A 23,325-nucleotide genomic window follows, 5' to 3' on the forward strand; every position below is an offset into this window, starting at 1 on the left:
CTTTGGTCGTGTGTGCTCTTCATCAAAAATGCCTTCTAATAAACTCAAAATGATACACTGGAGTATAAGAAGATCATATTCAATTTGAAATAAACTTGTTGAAATAAAATATATCAATGATATTCTTTAAAACTTAAGTTGGTACTAATACAGGGTGCGGCGCTTAAATCCTGACAAGCATGCATTTCCTCGAATGAGAATTCATCGCTGGGTTGGCAAAACCTTACCCACACTTCTCCGAAGCATTACACTTAGCCAAAATATCGTAAACAGTTGATCTGGGGAACCAGAAGACTCGAACTATTTCAATGCATCACGCCCAGCGCAAACACACTCGATAATATCAGCTCTTCGATTGTACCACACACTTGTACTTAACATCTTGGCTATTTTGAGGTTATGACTGTTTACTAGATGCCTATAGCTTTCAAGAACGCCAATTTCGACCTCCAGTGGGACTACAATACGGTGAGAAATTCAAATTGAAATTTGTCCAGATTCAAGTGCCGCACACCGTACATAAGTCATTATCAGCATTAACACATGGAACTGTAGACACCCTTCATGACCAATTTTTCATTTAGGAACCTTGAATTCACTTCGTTAAACTAGCATATGGCAAAATTCAAAGCTCTTCATTACCTGCATATTTCACCTAATTTATAGATCTCCGATACCTGAAAATTGCATTCAGTCAACAGAGCTTACCATTTTTACTTAAATGGTTCAATAGCATCACTCTAGGCACTCGGTGTTGCAATTTTATCAAATATGGTGTACCTCCTCGTAAAACACCATAGCTCAAATACAGCAATTTATATGAATGCGAGTATTTTACAAGTTTTTTATTGTGTATCTTTCATATCAGTGCATTTCTACTGCTTGAGATTATTTATGCACATTCCACTAGTGGTATATACAATCTTGCCATATTTTCAGCTTCTTGTGACATAATTTTCTGAAAATGCCCTTTGCATTGCGGCAATTTTATTCAAATCTTAGAGCATATACATAGATGGGACCTTAGCTGCCTTTTCTTTTCAGATCAGAGTAGAGATCTTTTACACATCAATGTGTGTCAAGTGATACCAAACTCCCACAAAGTTGTTTGACCTCAAATTTAATTGTTCTTTTACAATAATCCTTTTGGTGCTATCATAGCAGGTTATGTTAGTTTTCATGTCAAACATCCCATAATCATTTAGTACCTATGTATACTGAGAGCCATGGTATTGCATAAAAAGTATCAACCATCTATTTCAAATAGACATCATGCACATGCAAATTGTGCTGGCATTTAATTGAGCAGTTTAATTGTTTCATGTTCCAATAGTTTGTTCACAAATGCACATGCACAACTGAAATATAGACTGCAATTTTTTAAATTATTTTGAATCACACTCATAAGAATTTGCACGATATACCAATTGTTTCAAATTCCAAAGAAACTGCGGGAGATGCCGCAACAGTAATTTTTAACCTTCTTCTTTTTAGGCGAATGATTTTTACACTCTGAAATTGTTGCATTGAAATACCAATTGTTTCGTGAAGTACATAATTTCTGCCAGTCATGACCCCTTATTAAGCCACCCATGATCTATGACCAGATTCAGTCCAGATTATACAGCATCCGAATTACTAAAGGTTAACTGTACTGCCTGTGATGCATGTTATATCAAAGTCAACAACTTTCTTTCATTAAACTGCACACATTGCCATACTGTATGTTCCATCCCTCCGACTTCATTCATAGGTTTTGATATCAGTAACACTTTCATTACTCATTATTGCCATACTAAATTTAATTTATTATTTAGCGTACATTACTTTTTGAGGGTTGATGCAAAAAATATGGGTATCAGTACGAGGCATATGCACAAAGTTGACTCCTAAAATGAAAACACAAAGAGACAAATCCACAGCACCTGCGAATATGGAGATGGCACAGATCCTGGGGGGGAGCAGAGCGTCGATGAGCCAGACCACGAGTTAGAGAGCATCTGCAGGACTGGTGCACTAGATGACTTGCTGCCCTTCTTGGTGCCATGTGCCGAAGATGTTGCCATCGGTATGCCTTTAGGCGAGAGGGCACCACCACGGGAACGGACAGAGCTGCCACCTCCTCCAACCGCAGACGATGGGGCAAACGCCTTGGCGTGGTGCAACTGATGTCGGTGTGGGGAGTGGTGGTGCGAGGGAGACGATGAGGAGCCACCGCCATTGGCAGACGAGAGCGCCAGGTATTGGCGACTGCCCACTGAGAATGCCCGAACACGAACTGCATCCATGTTGCCCACCTCCAACCTGCAAGACAAAGAAGACCATGACAGTTTGGTGTTCTGCCAGGACGGTAGGTGCAGCAGTGTACATTTCCCACCGCAGCATTTGGTGACAGCATTGTATGCGCAAGACCCACACACACCAGCTCACTCACATGTACGCAACAGGTCTGGAGTATTGAACAGTCTCAATTTTTCCAGCCTAAAATACATTGTTTATGCAGAAAAAATTCAGCGAGTTATTTCTGTTAATTGTTTAAACACCTACAAGATGTAGTATTTTCCAACTGCTAGAGAAATAGAACCAAGGGATGGTCTAATACTTCCAAGGCTTGAAAATTGATGAGTGATTCAACGAGACAAATACGAAATAACCCTGGAACTGATTAATTATATGATCTCAGTAGGATAGCATTGAAATACCCAGTAACACTTTTTCAAATATGAATTGCAACTTCAAGGTGTAATTGTGATATTTCATCACTGTACTAATAGAAAAGTGCACGTCATTGTAACATACTAGAATAAAAAGTGAACTACTTTGCTCTTGAAAACAAAATGGGGGAATATTATAAGTATTTGAGTCCAATAGGTTAGCGGGTAAGGTGTAATCAAGAGTGAAACATTGGTACTCATAAGGCACTTAACTAGAAAATAAAACATTACCACTACTGTGCATATTCAATGTAGAAAAAATGTACGTTGTAACATGCGAGACTACATGCTGCTTCATCATTACTTAACCATTCAACGAATTACCATTTTGACCATATCACACACTTAGTCCATCTATTTGGGTCTCCACTTCAAAATCGCAGAAGGGGACACATTGTGACATTTCTCCGACCCCTCTAGCAAACATTTCTCTCATTTTTCAGACTTTTGACCAATCTAGTGATAATGAGACTAGTTGAATTTATCTCCACTGGGATTCCCAAGTTCCTCCACTAAAGTGCTTGTGCAAGCTCTTAGTATTTGAGATGGATGAAGCCATTTCACGGAGGGTATATTGAAAACCTGTCAAGCCCTGATTGATGAATGTCCAATCAATCCTATTGTGTCAAAGTGATTCCTCTTTAAAAGACCAATTTACATTAGAATACTCCTCTTGAGATCAATGCTGTTAAAATTAAGATGCTGGAGTAGGGGAAGACATCTTTGGGACTTAACTGAGATCAATTTTGAAATTGACTGCCACAGGCATACTTAAGGCAGAGGCTGCTCTAACAGCGTGAGGGGGGAAGGGAGGGATGGAAGGGAAGAGCAATAAACAGTGGAAAGTATGGCATTACTCTGAATACCTTAAAGGCATTGGTTCTGGCTCCCAAGGTCAGTGCAATTGATGATTGAGATCATAAGCTATTGTTTAACATCGCTGCAAAAACAAAGCAGTCTCAGGTATGAGATTTGGCACTCTTAGCAGTGGAGTTGAGAAACTCCAATTATTTCAAGCCAAGGACACTTGAATTTCAATATGTGAGCACTGTTTATTACGAAGTGTCCGCAAAATTTACACACTTCAACATGATTTTCAAAGAGATAATTGTAATTTCAAACAATTCAACAATCTTCTCTCGCAGCGGTAGAGGGAGCATTTCCATAAGAGAAGTGATTGGAGTTTAAATAGTCCACCCTCCTTTGAAATTGAGTGCCTCTTCCCTTTAGCCATTAAAAGCCATCTTCTACCCGAGCCACTAGGAATAACAGACTCTCCATAAACCTCCAATAGGCTTCATCAGACAATTTATTAAGATGAAACAAAAATTTCAGAGTAGTATTGTGAGCTATCCCCATCGTTCAGTTGGCAAACAGAACATGTTTCAACTTGACATGGCTGCTTCCGATGCAATACTTGAATTAAATCAATAAAACTTGTACATACGAGGGTCATCCGGAAAGTAGTACCCGTTCGTGAAATAAAGACACAAAAGTAAATATTAACAAACATAAAAAAATTTTATTTGAAAGAGGATACTTTAAACTACTTCTCAACATAATCTCCAAGCAAATTAAGGCATTTGTCATAACGTGTGACAAGTTTCTGTATTCCTGCTGCATAGTCCTTCGCCGCCGGCTCATTGAGATACGCGAGGGACCCATCTTGCACAAATTTTTGCATAATGCAGATGGTGTTTAACAATTTCATGAACAATTGTTCGAGAAACATTGGGAAAATGCTCACAGATGTCATCAATTGTGACGCGCCGATCGTTCCTCACGAATTCGTCAACTGAGCTCACCAGTTGGTCTGTAATGACAGACGGTCTCCCCGAATGCTCATCGTCGTGTGTGTTCCCCCTCCCCATGTTGAAGTTGCGACACCACCGCCGAACAGACGACTCGTCCATTACATTGTCTCCATACACCTCCTTTAATTGGCGATGAATATCACATGGGCGAACGTTTCTTGCATTGAGGAATTTAATCACTGCCCTCACTTCACAACTGGCGGCGTTCTCAATTTTTTTAAACATTGTAAACAATCACAGAAACAACACAGGCAATGCTAGCGTCACGCAACTTGGCTCAGAGAAGGCAGACAAGCCACTGAAGCTATCTGACCTCGTCCAGCGGCTACTCGCGTCGTCAGCACTTCATGCGGCACGAACGGGTACTACTTTCCGGATGACCCTCGTATATACAAACCATTAACACAGTAATCAACCAAAAGGTCGGTTTGGTTGGTGATGGTGGAGGTCACCCAGTACTAAGCCCTACAGTGTGTGACATCAGGGTAGGGGGGCCAGCCAGTTCCTCTAACTGTGCCAGTTATGATTTCCCAGAAAGATCTGGTACCCAAAAAATCACATGGCTTGGGTAAGGCTGCAGGTGACGAGTACCAAAGCCTGGTAAAATCTGGTCGAAGTGACATCCAATAAAAATCAAATGAAAAATACCTAAATCTATTTAAAATCTTATTATTAGGGATTTCACGGCTCATGGGTACTCCTTAAGTATTTGCTTCCATTTTCCACGACAGTAGCAACTATTTTAAACTATAAATTTCCAAACATCTTGAAAACTTGCAAAAGAATATGTAGATTCAAAATGACCAGTAACACACATTGCAATTACAACCTGATGACTCTTAACTAAGAATTAATTCCACATATTTCAGAGGGCCACATTAACTATTGGCTGTGCGCACCCAGAAATAAATAATGTTACCAATACTCACTCATGCCAACTTGACCTACAATGAAAGACACATCCAAGGTCGTAAATGGCATGAAGAAGATGCCCTTAACTGACAATTAATGGGGACACTGTCTACACTGAAGATGGACAATTAACTTTCTAATTGACAAAACTCATAACTACTCATTTTTAAGATTCAAAAAATGAGATCCCATCAATCATTATTTCTGGAATTATTATCTGCATGCATAATAAGTGCAAGTGCATTGTAATATGCATAAAATAAGCAAATGTACAAGAAGAGAATTTCGTGATGCATTTAAAAAATCTATTTCCACAATACTCTGAACATACTCCCCCTCTATTTTGGATAGCAAATTCCCTCTGAATGCTAACTTTTTGTATGCAGAAACAAGTCTTTTCCCACCATTTTCCACAGATATTCAAAATGGGGGACTATATTCAGATCATAAGTTAATTTCACACAAGAGGCAAATATATTACACAGAGTGTTAAGAAAAATATGGTCAATAATTTGAGAGCTATTTAATTTTCTACCAATTTCAAATGCCAATACTGTTTCATTCTTAAAATGCCAAAGAAGTATTAACAGTGGAAACTAAATATAATGACAGCCCACAGTCCCTATTGAATCCCCTTCTATATTGAATTCTCATTTTTACAAGTTGTGATTTATTAATCACTTATAAATGAATATCTTGGCCTGTTCAGGAATTTATAGGCATAACTGAAGTAATTTACATCCTAGATGTAAGGATATGAACCAAGAAATTATTGATAGGAATTATTGTACATATTTATGACTTAAGATGATATTCAATGCCATTCATTGCCATGTTGTAATTACATGTATAAAAATTATAGGCAGTCAACCTTGGTGACAACACTAGTTTGATATCACAGAACATTGAGTATTACTGCCCAGAGGTTACGCATCGCATTTCAAAATCGGTTGAGGATGCTTTCATTTTATGCAAAGACTTTGAAAATTAAAATTTTTAACTTGTAAACACTCATTTAACAAAGGATGTCATATTGTCATATTTTCAGCCATATTTCCGAAGAAATATCACTTACTATCTGCATTTGCTATTGCAAAGTTAATAAATTTAGGCATGGAAAACTTTTATTAATATGCAAACAAACCGCAGAACTAATGACCTTGTGCGATTACATCATTTAAAATATACATAACATTTGAATGGTTAGGATCCCAAACACTACATGATATTTTTGCCATTACAGCCATCTAGCAGAGATCCCAAATGCTTCTTGAATGCTGTCTATTGATGGTTGATGACCAAAGACGACACAAACGTAGAAACAAGTCATGACTTCAGTGTCGCTGAAAACTTCCTTTGAGTGTCAATTTAAATATGAACCCAAAGGTGGTCAGAAAAACTTCATTTCTAGCACCTCAATTATCCTCCACAACCACCACCTCATAGTGTCACAGAAGCCAGCATATGTTTCAATAGGAAAGAGTTTGTAGAACTGCTGTCTCAGTTCTACTAAATAAAGAACAATGACATTATTTACTTAAATATCCTCTTCGGATTAAGGCTAGACTTGGGAAACCAAACTATTTCCATGATCCAACTTAGGGCCACCAGAAGAGCAGTTGGTCTGCCACTGATATACTGTATTTTGCCTTAGTTAGATTGCCAATTACAATAGTGATGTACGTGGCATTCAACACCTTTTCCAGCTACTGATCTCTGCTGACAAAATCAACAGAATAGCACAGACACTGTGACATCCAGAATTGTAATTTTAATCCATTTAAAGCATAATGATGGTGCAGTAGACCAAACTGAAAATCTGTTCCATGGAAAACAAACAAGCCACAAAAATCACATTTGCCAGGAAATTACGAATCGACAATCTAGATTAATTGAAATATATTTGCTCGGCCAAAAAATGATAATGCAATTCTAAGACTTCCATTCTTACACAGAAGCCGAAACACACAATATTGAATGACCAATGTTAGAGCCATGGCAGAGCATAGGTCTTGATAAGGTGGATTTATTTTCCGTATAAATTATAGGGCAAAAACTGTACCCCGGTTATTATTCATTTTTACTATTATAGGTTATCTACCATTCAAGGTAGGTTTTGGATGGTCATAACTACCAAATAATTATCTGGTCTTTCCTAACACAACCCAACATCCTACTCCACACCAAGCCCCGCCTCATCTCTGTACACTTCCTTCCTCTTTTCATTCTGCCCAACATCCCTATCCTATTCCTGTCCCTTCCTTGTTAACCTAAATTCTCCCCTCTATTGCAGTCTTCAACATCCCATTGCCAATCAAAATGCTTTGTTTTCATTTTCCCTGTCTCATTTTGCAATCCTATCTCTTTTCCACCATACCTAGCACTTCCTGATTTGTTTTCCTCTCTGTCCACTTCACTGTCTCCACACCTACATTTCAAAAGCCTCCAATCTATTCCTATCATCCTGCTTCAATGACCATGTTTCCACCCCATTCATAAATACACTCCACATCCAAGTTTTAATGAAGTTTTTCTTAACATCCTTACTCAACGCCTCTGTCATCAAATCTCTCCTGTTCAACCAACTCTAGTTTTTGGCTTTCTATTTTTACATTTCACTCAGCCATTCTCTTCCGGGAATGCCACATGACCTTTCTTTCACTTGCATTTATTCTCATCCCATATCTGTTGCACTGAATTTTCAATTTACTCAGCATTGCTTGCAACTGCTTCACTGACTGACAGATTAAAGCTTGATCATCAGCAAGCCTAAGTGATTTCACGAATTTCTCCCCAACTTTCATTCCTATCTCCAGTTCTTCCCATGCCTCTTGAATCATTTCCTCCACATATGCGTTGAACAGCAATGGTGATAATGGGCAACCCTGCCTTACATCTCTTCCTAAAATTGCCCATCCAGACTCTCTGTCCCCCACTCGCATCTAAGCAATCTGTGACATATACCTTGTGGATTAGCCTCCGATCTCTCCAATTTATTCCATTTTTCTGCAATACATTCAACAGTTTTTCCCAATTCAATCTATCAAATGCCTTTTCAAAATCAACAAACATATCTAAACCAAGTGTTGCTGATTGAGCTCCTACAGAACTCAATGGCTTTCTCCCCACAGTCACTCCTCATATCTAAACCATAGTTCCCCCAACCTTATCACCATCTCTTCCTATGCCTACCATCGCATTCCAATCCCCCATCACTATCAAATGTTTCCCTGCAAGAACATATGCAGTTATGTCCTCTAACTGATCGTATACCCTATTGACTTCTACCTTCATATGATTGCTTGGTACCTGAAAAATGACCAAATGCATCAGTTTTGCTTTCACATCGACAAGTAATATGCTATCTGTTGCCTGCACTAAGTTGACTACGCTTCTTCCTACCTTTTTATTCAATATTATGACTAACCCTCACTGGTTCTCATTCCCTCCTCTGTATATCACTCTATAACTATTACTCAAGTAAAACTTGCTATCTTTCCATCTCACCTTGCATAGACCTAAAACATCTATATTTCCTCCTTCCATCTCTTTCCTACTATCTAGTTTTCCTGTCCTAAGCATTGTTTTAACATTCCAAGTTCCAATGTTAACTAATTTGGTCTTCTCCTATGTCTTTTGTTCTGCTGCTGCTGGTTTTCCCCTGCAAGGGTTTTGTGGGATGATGACCACGGAAGCCTTGCCTCCCCCGCTGCCGGGCACGACACACGGCTGATTGGGCCGAGCCCCATAGTTGCCAGGACTCAAAATCTCTGTAGTGACCATCACAAAGTCTTGGGAATGATAATTGAGGTGGTTTCCCGTTGCCTTCCTCAATAGTGTTTTTAACGTGACACCACCACTCAATGGCCACCCCACTGGGGTCAGATGCCTTTGCAGCCGACTCACTGAGGAACAGACACTGCTTGAACTACCTTTCGTCTGGCTTCTAACCTTCGACCTACATGGTGACCCTACCAGGAGCAATTATTATTACTCCCATCAGCACAGCTCTAGGGGACCATTGGAATGGACAAGCCCTTCCACCACATCACGGTTGAAGTCCATGAGAGGGGTTTTACTCATAATACTGAGACATAATCACATGGTATACTTGTTATATCCAGCTTCCACTGTATACTCAGAGAAATTTCAGTAAATTTCAAGCAATAGGTTTCTTGAAATATTTTGCCAAAATCAATGAGGATTGGTTTTAACCAAGACATGCAATCACTCAAAAGAGCCATAAAGCTTTTACACTTTTAATGCTAGAGAAAACAACTTAGCTTCTTTATGATTATCAATAGATGAGGTCAATTCAACTTGAGCAATTCCGTAACGCTTTATCAAATTAGTTTAGGTCATGTTACTAAGCAAGATATAATTACTTGCAATCACAATATCTATTACATCTCAAATCATTCACTGTTACTTTTCTAACACTATCTATGTATGTAGCACTATGGTAGCAGGTGTGGGAACTGTGGGCCTACCACTTACATAGAAAAAAGAAAAGACTTAAGATAAATATTTACGTGGAGGAAGTGGAAGGAGATTTGTGGAAATTGGTCCGATCGTTTGGTACCGGGAGGCTTCAATTCACGAGAGAGATTGGAAGAAAAGGAGGAACACAAATATGATACATTAAAAACCATCCAGAGTCGACCTGCTCCACAAAAGAAAGACACCTTATGAACTATTACAATCACAAAATATCCTGGTAGCGTAAAATTTATCTTTAAAAAAAGGAAACTTGTCACTTATGATTCATGGAAGAACACAAGCACTTCTAATTAATTAGAAATATCACTTATCATAGGACAATTACCTCTTCGCTGAACTTCCGACTGTACCTTACAGCAATATTGGACATTGTAAAGTCCACATTTGTTGGTAATATGGATGAGAGAAAACCAAGTACTGGAGCAATAAATAATTTAGAAGAGGTTTTGGTTGATTTTACACCTGAATTATGCATATAAAACAATTATCATCACTAGGAAAAAGTGCATTTACAATTAAACCAAAAGAAGTTATTCGTACAAAAAATAATAATGCATTTGATGCCTTACATAATTGAGCAATATTTTCCTAATGAGTAAATTGATTTGCCATTTAGTTTCTCACTGCACACCTGTCTAAAATTATGAAATCTTTGAGATTCCTTCTTAAAATAAGCTTATTTTTTTCATGTTAAATTCAATATGAACTGCCATGTATTTGAAAATGAGACACATAATTATTCTTATACTCATGTTCATCATCAATGGTCACTGAACTAAATCCAGGGGAAAAACAAGTTTGCAGTCTCCAAATTCCGTGGTGAAGTACACGGAGTGCTGGTTGATTTCTTTTTTAAAAATAGATAGAGAGTCTGAGCATTGTTCCAGATATGTCACTAATCTACTCATGACAATTATTTTAAGTTCCACTAAGAAGGCACAAAGGGACAGTGGAACATAAAGAAAAGACAAGAAATAGGGATAATTTAGCACTCATAGCACTGAAAAATTGAGTGAAAAATAAAACTGTTTCAACTGCCATTGATATTTGTTCTCCTGCATCTCATTACCAATGACAATTGAGTGGTACTATGCTTGTCGTCAAATTGTGCAATCCTACTGTGTTGTCACGAAAAACGACATTGTGAGTATTCCTCCAGCCGATAGAGCTATTCTCCTCATATTAAGTGAACCATTGTTTCCAAATTGATTATACAATCTTCTTTTCAACACTACAAATAATTTTAAAAGTTCCCTAATAATAATTATCATGCTAATTACCATATTCAAAAAGATATGCCCCAATGAATTATATCCCATTTTAGTATGAAATATGATCTATGATCATGTGCATAAAATGAAACCTCACGCTCATCCACCCTAAGATGATGCGATGCTTGAATTAAAATTTGTCCAGAGTTTGGAGTGGTCTCCAAATAATGTAATACAATCAGAAACCTCAAATTTATACTCTTGAAACCATAACTTAACAGAAAACCTCAACACTCCTTGGAACTGCTGAGTCCATTTTCCTAGAAAACGTTCATAACTCAGTGTTTTAATACTTACTTGATAGAATGGATTTATATCATAAATTGGGGACTAATTTCATTTTGACAAATTTGTTGCATGCAAGTATCTTATCACTGAAAGACCTGTTGAATTTTACCCAGAGACATGTCTGGTGCCGATAGGTAAAAGTTTTCATTGGTACAGTACAAGCTCTGGAATTATGATGAAAGAAACCTTTTGATAAAATATATGTTGAATGACCCTATTCCATTTCAGCTTTAATCCCTATGATGCTTAGCTGCCTCTTAACTTGGAAGCTACATCACAGATTAAATAATACAAAATAATATATATTTGAGAGATGGTTGAGATGCTGATAGTTGGTGGAAATTCATTTTTTAAGCACGAAGAAAGAATCAAAGACATTGCGTTCCCACAGGAAACGAATTTATTGTGTTTGACTAGTTTCGCTACAGTTCAGATGACGCTACAGTACAGCAAAACTAGTCGACAACAATAAATTCTTTCCCGTGGAAATGCAAAGTCTTCCATTCTTTGTTTACACTTTAGAAAATATGTACCTTAATATACTTCATCCTCATTTAGAAATATATTTTTTTTTAAATAGTAAATAGCAAGTGGTTTCAAGATCAAGCTAATCACTAGAACAGATATCATTAACACTAAAAATGATCTAATTAAAAATGACTGGAATCAAATTGTTACTGCTTCAAAACAGTTAAACAAAGGTTGTATTACAAATGATTTTTTTTTCAAGGCTTACATTGCAGATAGTTTTCGATGAAACATTCAAACTCCATAGTTCCCCAATCTTACTTTTTGAGTTTCATTGACCCATCAAATAAATATATTTTTCCGACTGCCCTCATATGGGCCCAATTCTCCAGAGCCAAGAAGTTAATCCTAAGGAGTAGTTCTCCCACCAATCACGAGGTCTCGAAGAGAAAAGAAACTCAGCACTCACCAGTTCTTCCGTCTTAAGGTCTCCGGCTTGGATCCCACCGAGTACGCCCTCATGGGCCTGCCAATGGGAAGGATGTCATCCCCGCCGGTGCTGCTTCCGCCCTCACCTCCACCTCGGCTCCCACCATCCTCCTCCTCCTCCGATGGCGTGAAGTAGGCGCTCACCTTCTCCAAATGGTACTCGGAGAAGCGGGTGTCCGTCGACGGTGTTCCCGACGTGACTGAGCAATTGCTCGCGGCTGGCGACATGTCTCCTTGCCCAGTTATGCTCATGCCTCCATCTGCCAAAGTCATGCAAAACACGATTAACTCCACATGTGCCCATCAGTGACCACCTCTCGCATATGAGCGGAGAGAGGAGATTTCGAAGGAGACGCGGTAATCTTAAGCTGGATAGGCTGTGGCAAGTTTCAGTTGAATGAAGGTAGCACATGAGGTCTGTCTCAAAAGTATCCAACCTGCGTTCATAACTCCGCACCAGAACGTTTGAGTGACCTCTGTGGGGTATGAGCAGTACCAGTGACTACTCACAAACTCGCCAGCTGCCGCAGTTACCAACAGGACATGTTATTTTGTGCACAGCATGTATTTGCTTATTCCCTTTTGTGTTCGTCAGATTTGTTATCACTGTAAATGATGGAACATATGTGACCAATGATTTTTCATTAAGATTTCCTTTAAACTCATAATGAGTTGTGCAGAAACTATTGAAATAACATGGAAGGCCTTCGGTGATGAGTTTATGGGCAAAAAAGAACTAGAAAGTAATCCTGGAATTCCTAAAACTTTTGTTCCAAGAATTCTAACAGAGATTTTGGGAGTGATTCGTGGGTGAGTGGCGACTGGCTTCTTTGCCATGATTAAGGAGCCAGTGCATTCATCAAACCTTTGGCAACAGTTTACGGCTTAACTACAAGATAACACAACTTCGCCAGCCTCCATAGTCCCTCCACTCTGACTTTTGCCTATTTCCAAGATCGAAAAAACCGCTCAAAGGGTACTGGTTCAGTGACAGATAGGCAATTCAAACAAACGTGACAAATGCACTGAAGGCCTTTCCAAAAATTGACTTCCATGACTGCTTGAGGATGTGAAAGCACAGACAGAAGCATGTCATTCAGTGAATGGGAATTACTTTCGAGCCAGGTAACGAAGAATAATGCGAGCAAAGAGTTATGAACGCAGGTAGAATACATTTTGGACACACCTTATACATTATATATGATGTAGCAAGTTATTAACGTTAACTCTGTAGCTTGTTGGTCATAACATAAGATAAAACCTTTTATTCTATTGTTTCAGGCTTCACTTCGTGGAAGTAATTAATATCCATTACTAAAAAAGAAAGAAAGACTCGTACTTTTCCACAGATAATAGATATTTTGTTAGATATTTAGATAGATATTTTGTACCGTATAATAAAACCTTTTGTTTAATTAATGCTATGAAGTATATATAGTGCATTTTATACAAATACTTCCTCAATGCCTATATATGATAGTTAATAAATCAATGCTTAATAAATATGCAGCATGGTCTGAGTACACTTGAATTTCATTATTTTTCAAGTACTGCATGATAATTACATAGAGGTTTAACTTCCAGTTACAATAACTGAAGTACCATTCTTAAGAAGCCAAAAATTTACATACTATCTTTTGAATTAATTTCTTGGAAGTGCCATGGCCTTTTAAAGTATGAACATAAAAATAAAATTGTTTCACAAAATACAATTATAATAAAATGGAAAGGTATTTTTTGACTATTGCAGCACTGGAAAAATAAAGAAACACTTTCAGGACTGGTTAATGATCGAAAACATAACCGACTACAATTCACTTTGAAGAACTCATTCAGTGTGAATGGAAACTTCTCAGAAGCACCTCCACCATGAATGATACAAAACAGAAAAACTTAAAATATTTTAATGGTTTTAATACCGCTCCATTTCATAACACTCATTTGTATAATGAGAATTCTCGTCTACTTCTTGGAGAAGTTCACGCTTTCCTTAAGTCAAAATTTCAACTTTTAACAACATATTTCTCCTGGATTGATATTCCAGCACTTTTTTTTCTCACTTTTAATAGCACAAAATATTTGGCACTAATGCTATTTAGATAACATCAATATTATCCAAACAAATATCACTATAAAGCCATGTTAAAGTGAATGACAATTCGTTTCTGATTATTCATTTTTAACCATGTACTATTAACAATTTTTCGTACTACTCTTTACTTCGATGAAATAGTGCTTGAAGTAATTTAGATATATTTATATGAGAACATATCTTTTTGCAGATGCAGATTTTCAGACTATTGCATACATACAATGCAATAGTCTGAAACTCATTCAAAATATTTAGACCAAGAAGAAAATGAGTGATATAATTATTCACATTTACATTGGCAATTTAGATTTTACTTGCTGTTTTTTTCATGTACCAAAGTTCTTAAAATTTTTTTAAGAATTTATTTCACATTTATCAGTCATATTTGTCTTCAAAGATGATCTTGCACGAAAATTAAGTCCAATATTGAGTAAATTAAAAATTTTTACCAAACCCAGCCAGATTAAGAATCTTAAAAATTATCTGTAACGGCCCCCGGGGTTCACTCTGGTTCAGCTCTTTGCAATCAAGCCTCTTCCAATGCCATTGCCACTCTGTATGTGTTTGTGGAGACAACAAGAGAGGGGGAGTGAGTCCTCTGTATGCCTGCACACTTGCCTTCCTTGTTCTGGTGAGGTTCCATGTCCACATATCCATCATCTGTGGGACGTCCTGGCGTCATCGGGACGTAACCATCTTCCTGCTTAGCAGTCTGCGAGGGCCCTCTGGTAGCACCACCACTGCAGCTGCCCTCTGCTGTTGGGAAGAGTGGCCCACCACCACCTCCACCTACTTGGGGGGGAGGGAGAGAGACAAGGGACACTCGTGAAGATGGTCCATCAACCAACAAAAGAGCAATGATTGAGAGTGATAGAGATCAGGGAAGTTACAGCCTTTTGACGGGGGTCAAACAACATCTCAACTTGCTGTGAATTGCACAGGGCGAATATTCAGTAGTGCAAATCTGATACAAGTCGTAGAGAATATCATGACCAATCCCCTACAAATAGATTATTGCCCTATTATTAACATGTAGGTTGTAACAGTTGTCTCCATATTGTACCCACAGAGGCCATTCAATGTCACAGGTGATTCAACATTTAGGTAAAAAAGAAGTTATACGAGAGGAGGGATATTTTAATGCCAAATCCACATATATTCTACCACCTCAGCCTGTCCTTTCAATACTTGTGTGCGTGCATGATTCCTGTAATTTATTTTCCACAGAACTATAATTGGTCAAAAAGGATTACTTTGATGCTAGAAAACAATTTATCCTCCAACTTCAGGTTTAAATTTACATTTCTGCATAAAATTGAGGCTGGCAAACCCACGTTGTATTTCAATGTGCTGTCTTCGTTCATGGTACGCCAGGGTCTCTGCATACTCATTCACCATAAATTACTCAAGTTTTATTCGCAGCAAAAATACTTATGCATACATAACCTTCTGAACATAAATTATGTGAAACAAATGACTCATGCTAGATTCCTTATATAATTTAACTAATAACTTAATGGTTCCTAAATGTGTATCACTGAGAGAGACAAATTCCTTCCTGAGATTCCCTTTCTACAGGTTAGTCCATCCCTGATCAAACAAAGCCTAGGTTCACTATAAGGCACTATAGAGGCAGAGCAAGAGGAGAAATATGGCACCATTTAACAGTGCAACAATTTCAGAATGTAAAAATCATTCGCTTAGACTAGGATCAAACCCGGATCCCTCGATGTCTGGCCAAGTGCTTTAGCCAGTTAAGCTTTTGAAGCACCCTCTTCGACTCTGATCCGGGTTCGAATCCCAGTCAAGGCGAATGATTTTTACATTCTGAAATTGTTTCATTGAAATGCATATTAGCAGATGACTCTGTAAAAAGTTACTGTTGCGGCATCTCCTGCAGTTTCTTGGAACCACTTAACAGATTTTATTTCCATAGTTTCTCTTTACTCTCACCTGCAGACATACCTTCGACTACTACTAGAGGCTCAACCTCCAAAGACCCTTTCTTCTCCCCCAACCTCCACACCCTTCCTGTTTTGCCTGGACCACCAGAGGAGACAACTCTCAGAGATGGCTTTTCAACTTCCAAAATAATAAAATATCCAAAAAAATGTGATTCAAGTAATCATTTTCAATTTAATTTACCCTGATCTTTCACAAACACACCAGCAAATTTCAAGACAAAAATTTAGTTATTTAAGTAAAAATAATTTTTGGGATTATTTAGTGTGCTCACCAGCCCACTGCTGAGAGTTTTGAAAACAAACATGGATGTTGATGACAGACGGGAGAGAGAGAGAAATATGCTCTCACCTGGACTCATGGGCATGTAGCCATCCACTGAATCAAAGGAAGAAGTCCCACACGGGCTGTGCATCTCCATGTAGGCCCCATGCTGTGAACAAAAAAGAAGTGCAGGATGGGATTCAAAACAATGGAATTATTGCAGAAGGGGTGTGCAAATATAAAAGGAAGAATTCCAATGTCGGAGAGGCATACAACCCATTCGACTGCAACCAATGCAGTTCAAAGGGATGCGTACAAGCCCAAATAAAATATCAGTGCAAGTACTAGTTTTTTATAATGGCAATAGACACATCAAAAATGGCAGTAATTACTTAATTTCACTGTATACCAAACAGTCAATGCGTACTAGAGATTTTAATGAACAAAATAAATTACCCTTGCACAATAGGCTATATATTTACAGGGAATGTTACTTCTGCATGGATTTAATTCCAACAGATCCCCTAAAAGAAAACATGCATTATTTATTGGTCGTAATTCATGTGTATACATTTTCCATCATTATCTATTCATGGAATTATGATGAGCTTGAAAACAGTACTAATGGTTTATTATGGCCGTCATTCACAATTTAATATTGTTGATGACTTTTATTAGTTTGGAATAATTACAACTAATGCTAAATGAAACAAAGTGCAAAGGGTGAAATAATGTAGGAACACAAATAAAAGACATATTGCATAAATCCCCCACAGATTTCAGTTTAAATTAAATTTCCTCGATAGCTCAAGTGGTCAGAGGATCGTCATAAGGTCCGTGGTTCAAGTCCCGGTCAAGGATATCTTTCTGTGCTTGTGATCTGCTTAATTCCACCTTCCACAACTCTCCCGTGTTCGTCCTTTATTTGTCTTCCTATCCCTTTTCCCCAAATCTATTTCCATGTGAATAATAATATGTTTGCCATATGGTGGGTTTTAGTGTTTGAATGCGTAATGTGGCTCGTCCCCTTCTTCTGGCAATGAGTGCCACAAAACGCACTACTCCTATCCTTTATGACATTGCATGATTGTTTCATGCACAATCCTTTTCCCTTGCGTCGTCTATTTCTCCTTTGGTGGGTGAAACAGCTCCCTAACGCCATCTCCAAGCCAAAGAATCGGGGCAATTGGTTGCATAAACCTCCCACAGCATACCACTAAATGAAATTTTTGAACAATAAATTATAAGACTAAAAAATTTAAGAAAACTATTATTTGAACAGGGCTCATATATGCCCATGTAACTAACTGTTTTTGGTGGGTCACCGACTAACTCCCTCCATTTACCAACTGGCAAATTGGGAGTCAAAACATAATGTAAGCCCATACCTGATTTTCCACCGGAGATAAAACTAAATTCCTATGCTCCTTTATTCCTAACTCCTAATCTCTTTCCTTTGGCCTTACATTGGATAACCACTGCTGATAAAACCAGATTTCTTTCCCTATCTCTATCTTCACATTGCTTTTCCCATCTCCTAATGCTATATTTGCTATCAGAAGCTGACCCTGGATTTAAATTGATGCGCACCTTATGACACGCTAAATTATTCCATGCAAGTAAGCATAAAGAAACAAGAAAATGCTTTACGTTGATTTTGTGTGAAGGTCGAGAGAAAATTCTTCTCTGAAGAGGCCTGCTTGGCAGGCGAAACACCTGGTGTCAGGTTTTCTCTAGGCACTTACCTACCCCCCGATACTTATTTCCTTGCTTTTTGTTTATATTTGTGTGATTGACAGGCCCCTGGCATGAAAGGAATCCTTGTAAACCCTGAATAAGTGAGTGTGTGCGATTGACAAAGGTCTAACACACCCGAGTGATTGACTGATTACATGTTTACATAAGTCCTTTCTGTTTCCTTTTGTTATTTCTGAGTAATTGACAGGTCCCTGGCATAGGAGGAATCCTTGGAAAGCCTGAACGAGTGAGTACCTGTGAATCGCAAAGGTCCGTGTTTTCGAACACACCTGAGTGATCGAGTGAATTAGGGAGAGCATGCATACATCCGTTTTATAATTTTGTATTCATCTGTGAAATTCGTGGGTCACTGCCATGGGAGGAATTCCTGTAAATCATGAATGAGTGCGTGTGTGAATGCAATTCACGAGAGTGACTGTTATTCCTTAACACACCTTGGTGATCGAGTGGATGTAAGTTTGTTTCATTTTTTATTATTAATTTTGCCTTTTTGTGTGTGGTTGAGGTATACGTGGGTCACTGTTTCCCAAACACACCCAAGTGACCTAGCGTGTGTTCCCTATCTTTCCCCTTACTTGTAAAATATTGAAACACAATGAATAAATACCCATTAAAATTAGATCCAAAGCAGACATAATATAAAGTAAAATTGCAACAACTGACATGATATCAATGTATCTAGTGGTGTGGGTACTGGAGAGAATGGAGAAAAAAATGGTTTTCCAGAGAGAGTAAGACAGGTAGAAGTGCTTGAGGTGTGTTCGGTATGGGAGGAAGGAGAGGGAATTGATGGAAGAAGTGTTTGGTAAATTGGAGCAACAGGGGAGGTAGGAATAGGGAATAAATAGAAAGAAGGCAGGAAGAGTTTGTGGAGGAGATATTGGGAATTGATGGCCATACTGAGGGCTGTGATACAGATGGGAGAATGCTCAGAATGTGGGGAAGAGGGGATGCACATTTCAGCCACAGCATGAAAGCTGGTAGAAATATATGTAGCTTGAGAAGGGTTTAACGCAGGGCAAGTGCACTTTAGGTTTGAAGAGTGTGCTTCAGGAGTGAATGAGTATGAGGTATGACACAAATAAAATTAAACTTCACATTATTAAGGAGCTATTTATCGAGCTGTATTTGTGAACACTTTCTATCAAACCTTGAAATGTATTCTAACATGGTGACGAGCTTGAAATTGATCCTGCAAGTCATCACAGGTTGAAGAGCACTTCATGTGAAGACAAGTATTCAAGCTTGCTCATGGAAATGTTCGATATGAAAAGTGAATCATGACGTTCATTTTGAAACTTAAGAAGTCAGCAACAGACAAAGCAATAGAAGTTTAAATGTTGTTAGAAGCTTATGGCGATGATTATAAGCGATGATTGCTGGTCTCCTGCATACATTTTTAAGTGGCATAAAAGATTTTTAGAAGGCAGAGATTTTGTGAAAGATGAAATCCAACTGACCGACCTCTCGTGTCATCAAACGATGGAGACATTGCAAAAGTTCACAAGAAATCATAAGGAAAGACAGCAGATTGAGTGTTTGACATATTTTAACAGAAGATTGAACATAAAAAAAGTTGGTGCAAAAAATGATGGCAAAAGTTTGATCGGATGAACAAAAGCAAAACAGAAAAGATGTTTGCCCTGACATTTGGGAGTGGACCGATGAAGACTAATGAAGTCTTTTAAATGGTGATATTACGGTGGATGAGACATGGATATTTGCACATGCTTCAGAAACCAGGCAGCTACATATGCATTGGAAATTACTACTTAACTCAAGAGTGTTCATGAGCAAAGATAGTGCATTAGTCGTTTGAGGTTCAAGTCAATGATGATTGTTTTATTTGATATTTATGGCATTCTAATTTCAGAATAGGTTCCCAGTGGTGGAACAATTAACCACAATGTTGTATATGCATTAAAAAAAAATTAATCAAACGAATGAGACTAATAAAGTAGTGGATCTTGCACCATGACAAAGTGACCACACGAAATGCTTACTTTAACAGCAGAACAACTTCTTACAGCTAAAAATACCCATTTTTTAATATCCTCCACACTTTACTCATGAAGCATTGATGGATTTTATTCTTATTCCTGTAAATATACCCGGTGCAAACAGGGACTCCATCTGCAATGGGGGCAAGAGGTACAGGCAAGAACAACAGAGGTTCTGCACAACCTGACAGAAAGCAATCGGCAGTAATGTTTTTCAGAGGTAGAAAGAATGTATGTGGGTGTGTAAGAATTCAAACGAGTCCTGTTTTGAAGAGGGCCAGCCCTAATTATATTGATTTTGCAATTGAATCAAAGAATTAGTGTCTTTTTTTTGAGTCATACTTAATATTTGTAAATGTTGGCAGAGGTCATGGAAAGCCCACTTTTAATGGGATACTACCAATGATTATGACACATCAAGTAATAAATGATGAAAAATTGAGCAAGAACCACCACAGCCTCCTTTCATGTTCATCAAGGCAGGAGTGCCATCCCTGTGGCACACATCCCCTTTGTCTACTAACCTGCGAGGTTGGCGAGGATGCAGAGGCCCTGATGACCTGCTGTTGCTGACCCTTGACCACATGGCCCGACTGGCAGGGCCTCCCAAGGGACACCACAGACTGCAGGGGGAGTGAGAGGGAGCCGGGGGTGCTGGCTACATAGGTGGGCTGCTGCAGGGTGGTTGGTGGGGAGGATGCCATGCTGGCATGGGGTGGAGGTGAGGGGAGGGAGGACTTGGCAGCTGGAGGGGGACGGGATGATGGCACACCCATGGGAACATAGACCCCAGGGTGCTGGTCCCCAGATGGCGCCTTCAACGAGCCCCCGTTGCCCCTCTTCAAGCGCCACCTCTTGGTCTTGCCTCCTTGCCCATCCACGTCACTCACATCCCCCCTTTCCTCCTCTCCCTCCCCCTCGTCCTCAGCATCGCACCCCCCACCATACTCCTCCTCCTCCTCTTCCATCTCCAGACCTGCAAGTGCAGCACAGGAAGTTAAGAGACATGGCAGGGAAATGCCAAATCCCAATAACCCAAGGGTGGAAGCAGAATATCCATGAAAGCAAGGACATTAAACTAAAAATAAACCACTGATTATTATTTCATAAATTCAATTGACGCAGTGGAATCCAACATCATGAGTGTTCAGAACGGTTAGAATTAAGTACTCACTGTACTGAACTCTATTCATAACCTCATATCCACAGTGATCAACAAAAAGGTTGCCTTGATATGGATCGAGTGTAGACCTTACTTAGCATGAGCAATTCATGCATAACAACAAGAATACATGGAACAATTTACTAAACCCTTGCTGTGCCACACTTGTGGTTTTCCATGATTTATTCCAGGAGTCAACTTCCATTCCCTTGATCCCAAGACTTAAGATTATTACAAAAAAAATGTTGTTAATTTTAGAAATTAACTTTTTCTTCAGAATGATATCCAAGATACTTAAATGTCAGACGATTGCACAGTGGACGCTTGATATATATTAGAGATAATAGTGCCTACAATATTCCTTGCTGTATCAAATTTCAATTATTATAGACTGTGATTAATTAATAATAATCAGCAATTTCTATTAATTTTGTAATTGCATGCATAAAAGGTTATGGCAGTGAATCACAGAGATTACACTAGTTGGAAATCACAGAACATGATATATTACTGGCACGAGGTTATGCATCACATTTCGGAATCAGTTGAGCATGCTTTTGATTTATGCAAAAAATTTGATTTTTTTAATTTATAACTTGAAAATTATAGTTTAAATATTTCTTACACCATGAAGGATATAGTCATATTTGTAGGTACACTTCAGGAGCAAACAAGTTGACATACTATTACACTTGTTGATGTACTATCAACATTTGCTCCGGCAATACTAATAAAAAAACATGGAAAATTTAATTAATGTGCAAATAAACTGGAGGACTAACGAGTGCATGTAAAACAAGATGATACACTTGTGATGGGAGGTGTTAAACACCTTTTCCATGTGCTGATCGCTGTTGGCCAAATCAGCAAAAAAGGGCAAACAGTGATGTCCAGAATTTTAATTTGAACCCATTTAAAGCATAATGGTGGTGCAGCTGAAGCAGACTGAAATCTTTCCCATAGAAAACTAACAAGCCAACTAACAAGCCAACTAACAAGCCACGAAAATCAGGTTCGCCTGGAAATTACGCATCAGCAATCTAAGATGGCTGAAAATATTTGGCTGTAAAATAAAGATCCAATTTTGTGACTTCCATGCTTACACAGCTGTCAAATCACTCGTAATGCTGAACGACCAATGCGTTGCCATAGCATAGAATAAGTCTAGCTAGTGGATTTATTTTACATGTAAATTATAAGGCAATAAACTCTACCCTGATTATTATTCATTTACCAAGATTTCACTCATATTCTGTACTTGTCATAACAGGCTTCCATAGCTTTTCTCCACTCACTGATATTGCAATCATAGTATTTTCTCAACCTTAAAACCGGAGAGGGGACATTATGTTCAATTACATTTCAGTTTAAATTTAAGCTGCACATAAAAGAACAAAAATTAGAAAGTAATAAAGCACATTTATTTAAGTTGCTGTTGAATTTTCACAGCCCCGGTGCATAGTTCTGGGCATTTTTAAGAGGTTTTTGGTGTGGACAAAATAGATTTCTATGCTTCGGTTCAAGGTCTCACAAAATCCTTGGGCTAGAAGGGGAATACTGCAATGGATCCAGGGCTGCTTTTTGAATCATTTTCTTGGGACACTTTCCTTCCAGCTCTTGCAAATTAAAAT

The 23,325-nt window shown here is 38.4% G+C and overlaps 1 protein-coding gene across 1 annotated transcript in view; it reads right to left on the bottom strand.

Annotated features, from left to right (window-relative positions):
• chico (insulin receptor substrate 1 chico) overlaps window positions 1-23,325 on the bottom strand; it is a 61,227-nt gene that overhangs the window by 6,874 nt on the left and 31,028 nt on the right. The window contains exons 11-16 of the mRNA XM_071595324.1: window positions 21,057-21,508; window positions 16,862-16,943; window positions 15,167-15,340; window positions 12,437-12,716; window positions 9,973-10,029; window positions 1,926-2,304 (exon numbers count right to left, since the gene is read on the bottom strand). Of these exons, the coding sequence (XP_071451425.1) occupies window positions 1,926-2,304; window positions 9,973-10,029; window positions 12,437-12,716; window positions 15,167-15,340; window positions 16,862-16,943; window positions 21,057-21,508 (1,424 nt within the window). The remainder of the gene's footprint in view (window positions 1-1,925; window positions 2,305-9,972; window positions 10,030-12,436; window positions 12,717-15,166; window positions 15,341-16,861; window positions 16,944-21,056; window positions 21,509-23,325) is intronic.

Source organism: Hetaerina americana, unplaced genomic scaffold (genome assembly GCF_022747635.1).
Source record: "Hetaerina americana unplaced genomic scaffold, ioHetAmer1.1.p SCAF_7, whole genome shotgun sequence".
In the NCBI taxonomy this organism is placed as follows: Eukaryota; Metazoa; Arthropoda; class Insecta; order Odonata; family Calopterygidae; genus Hetaerina; species Hetaerina americana.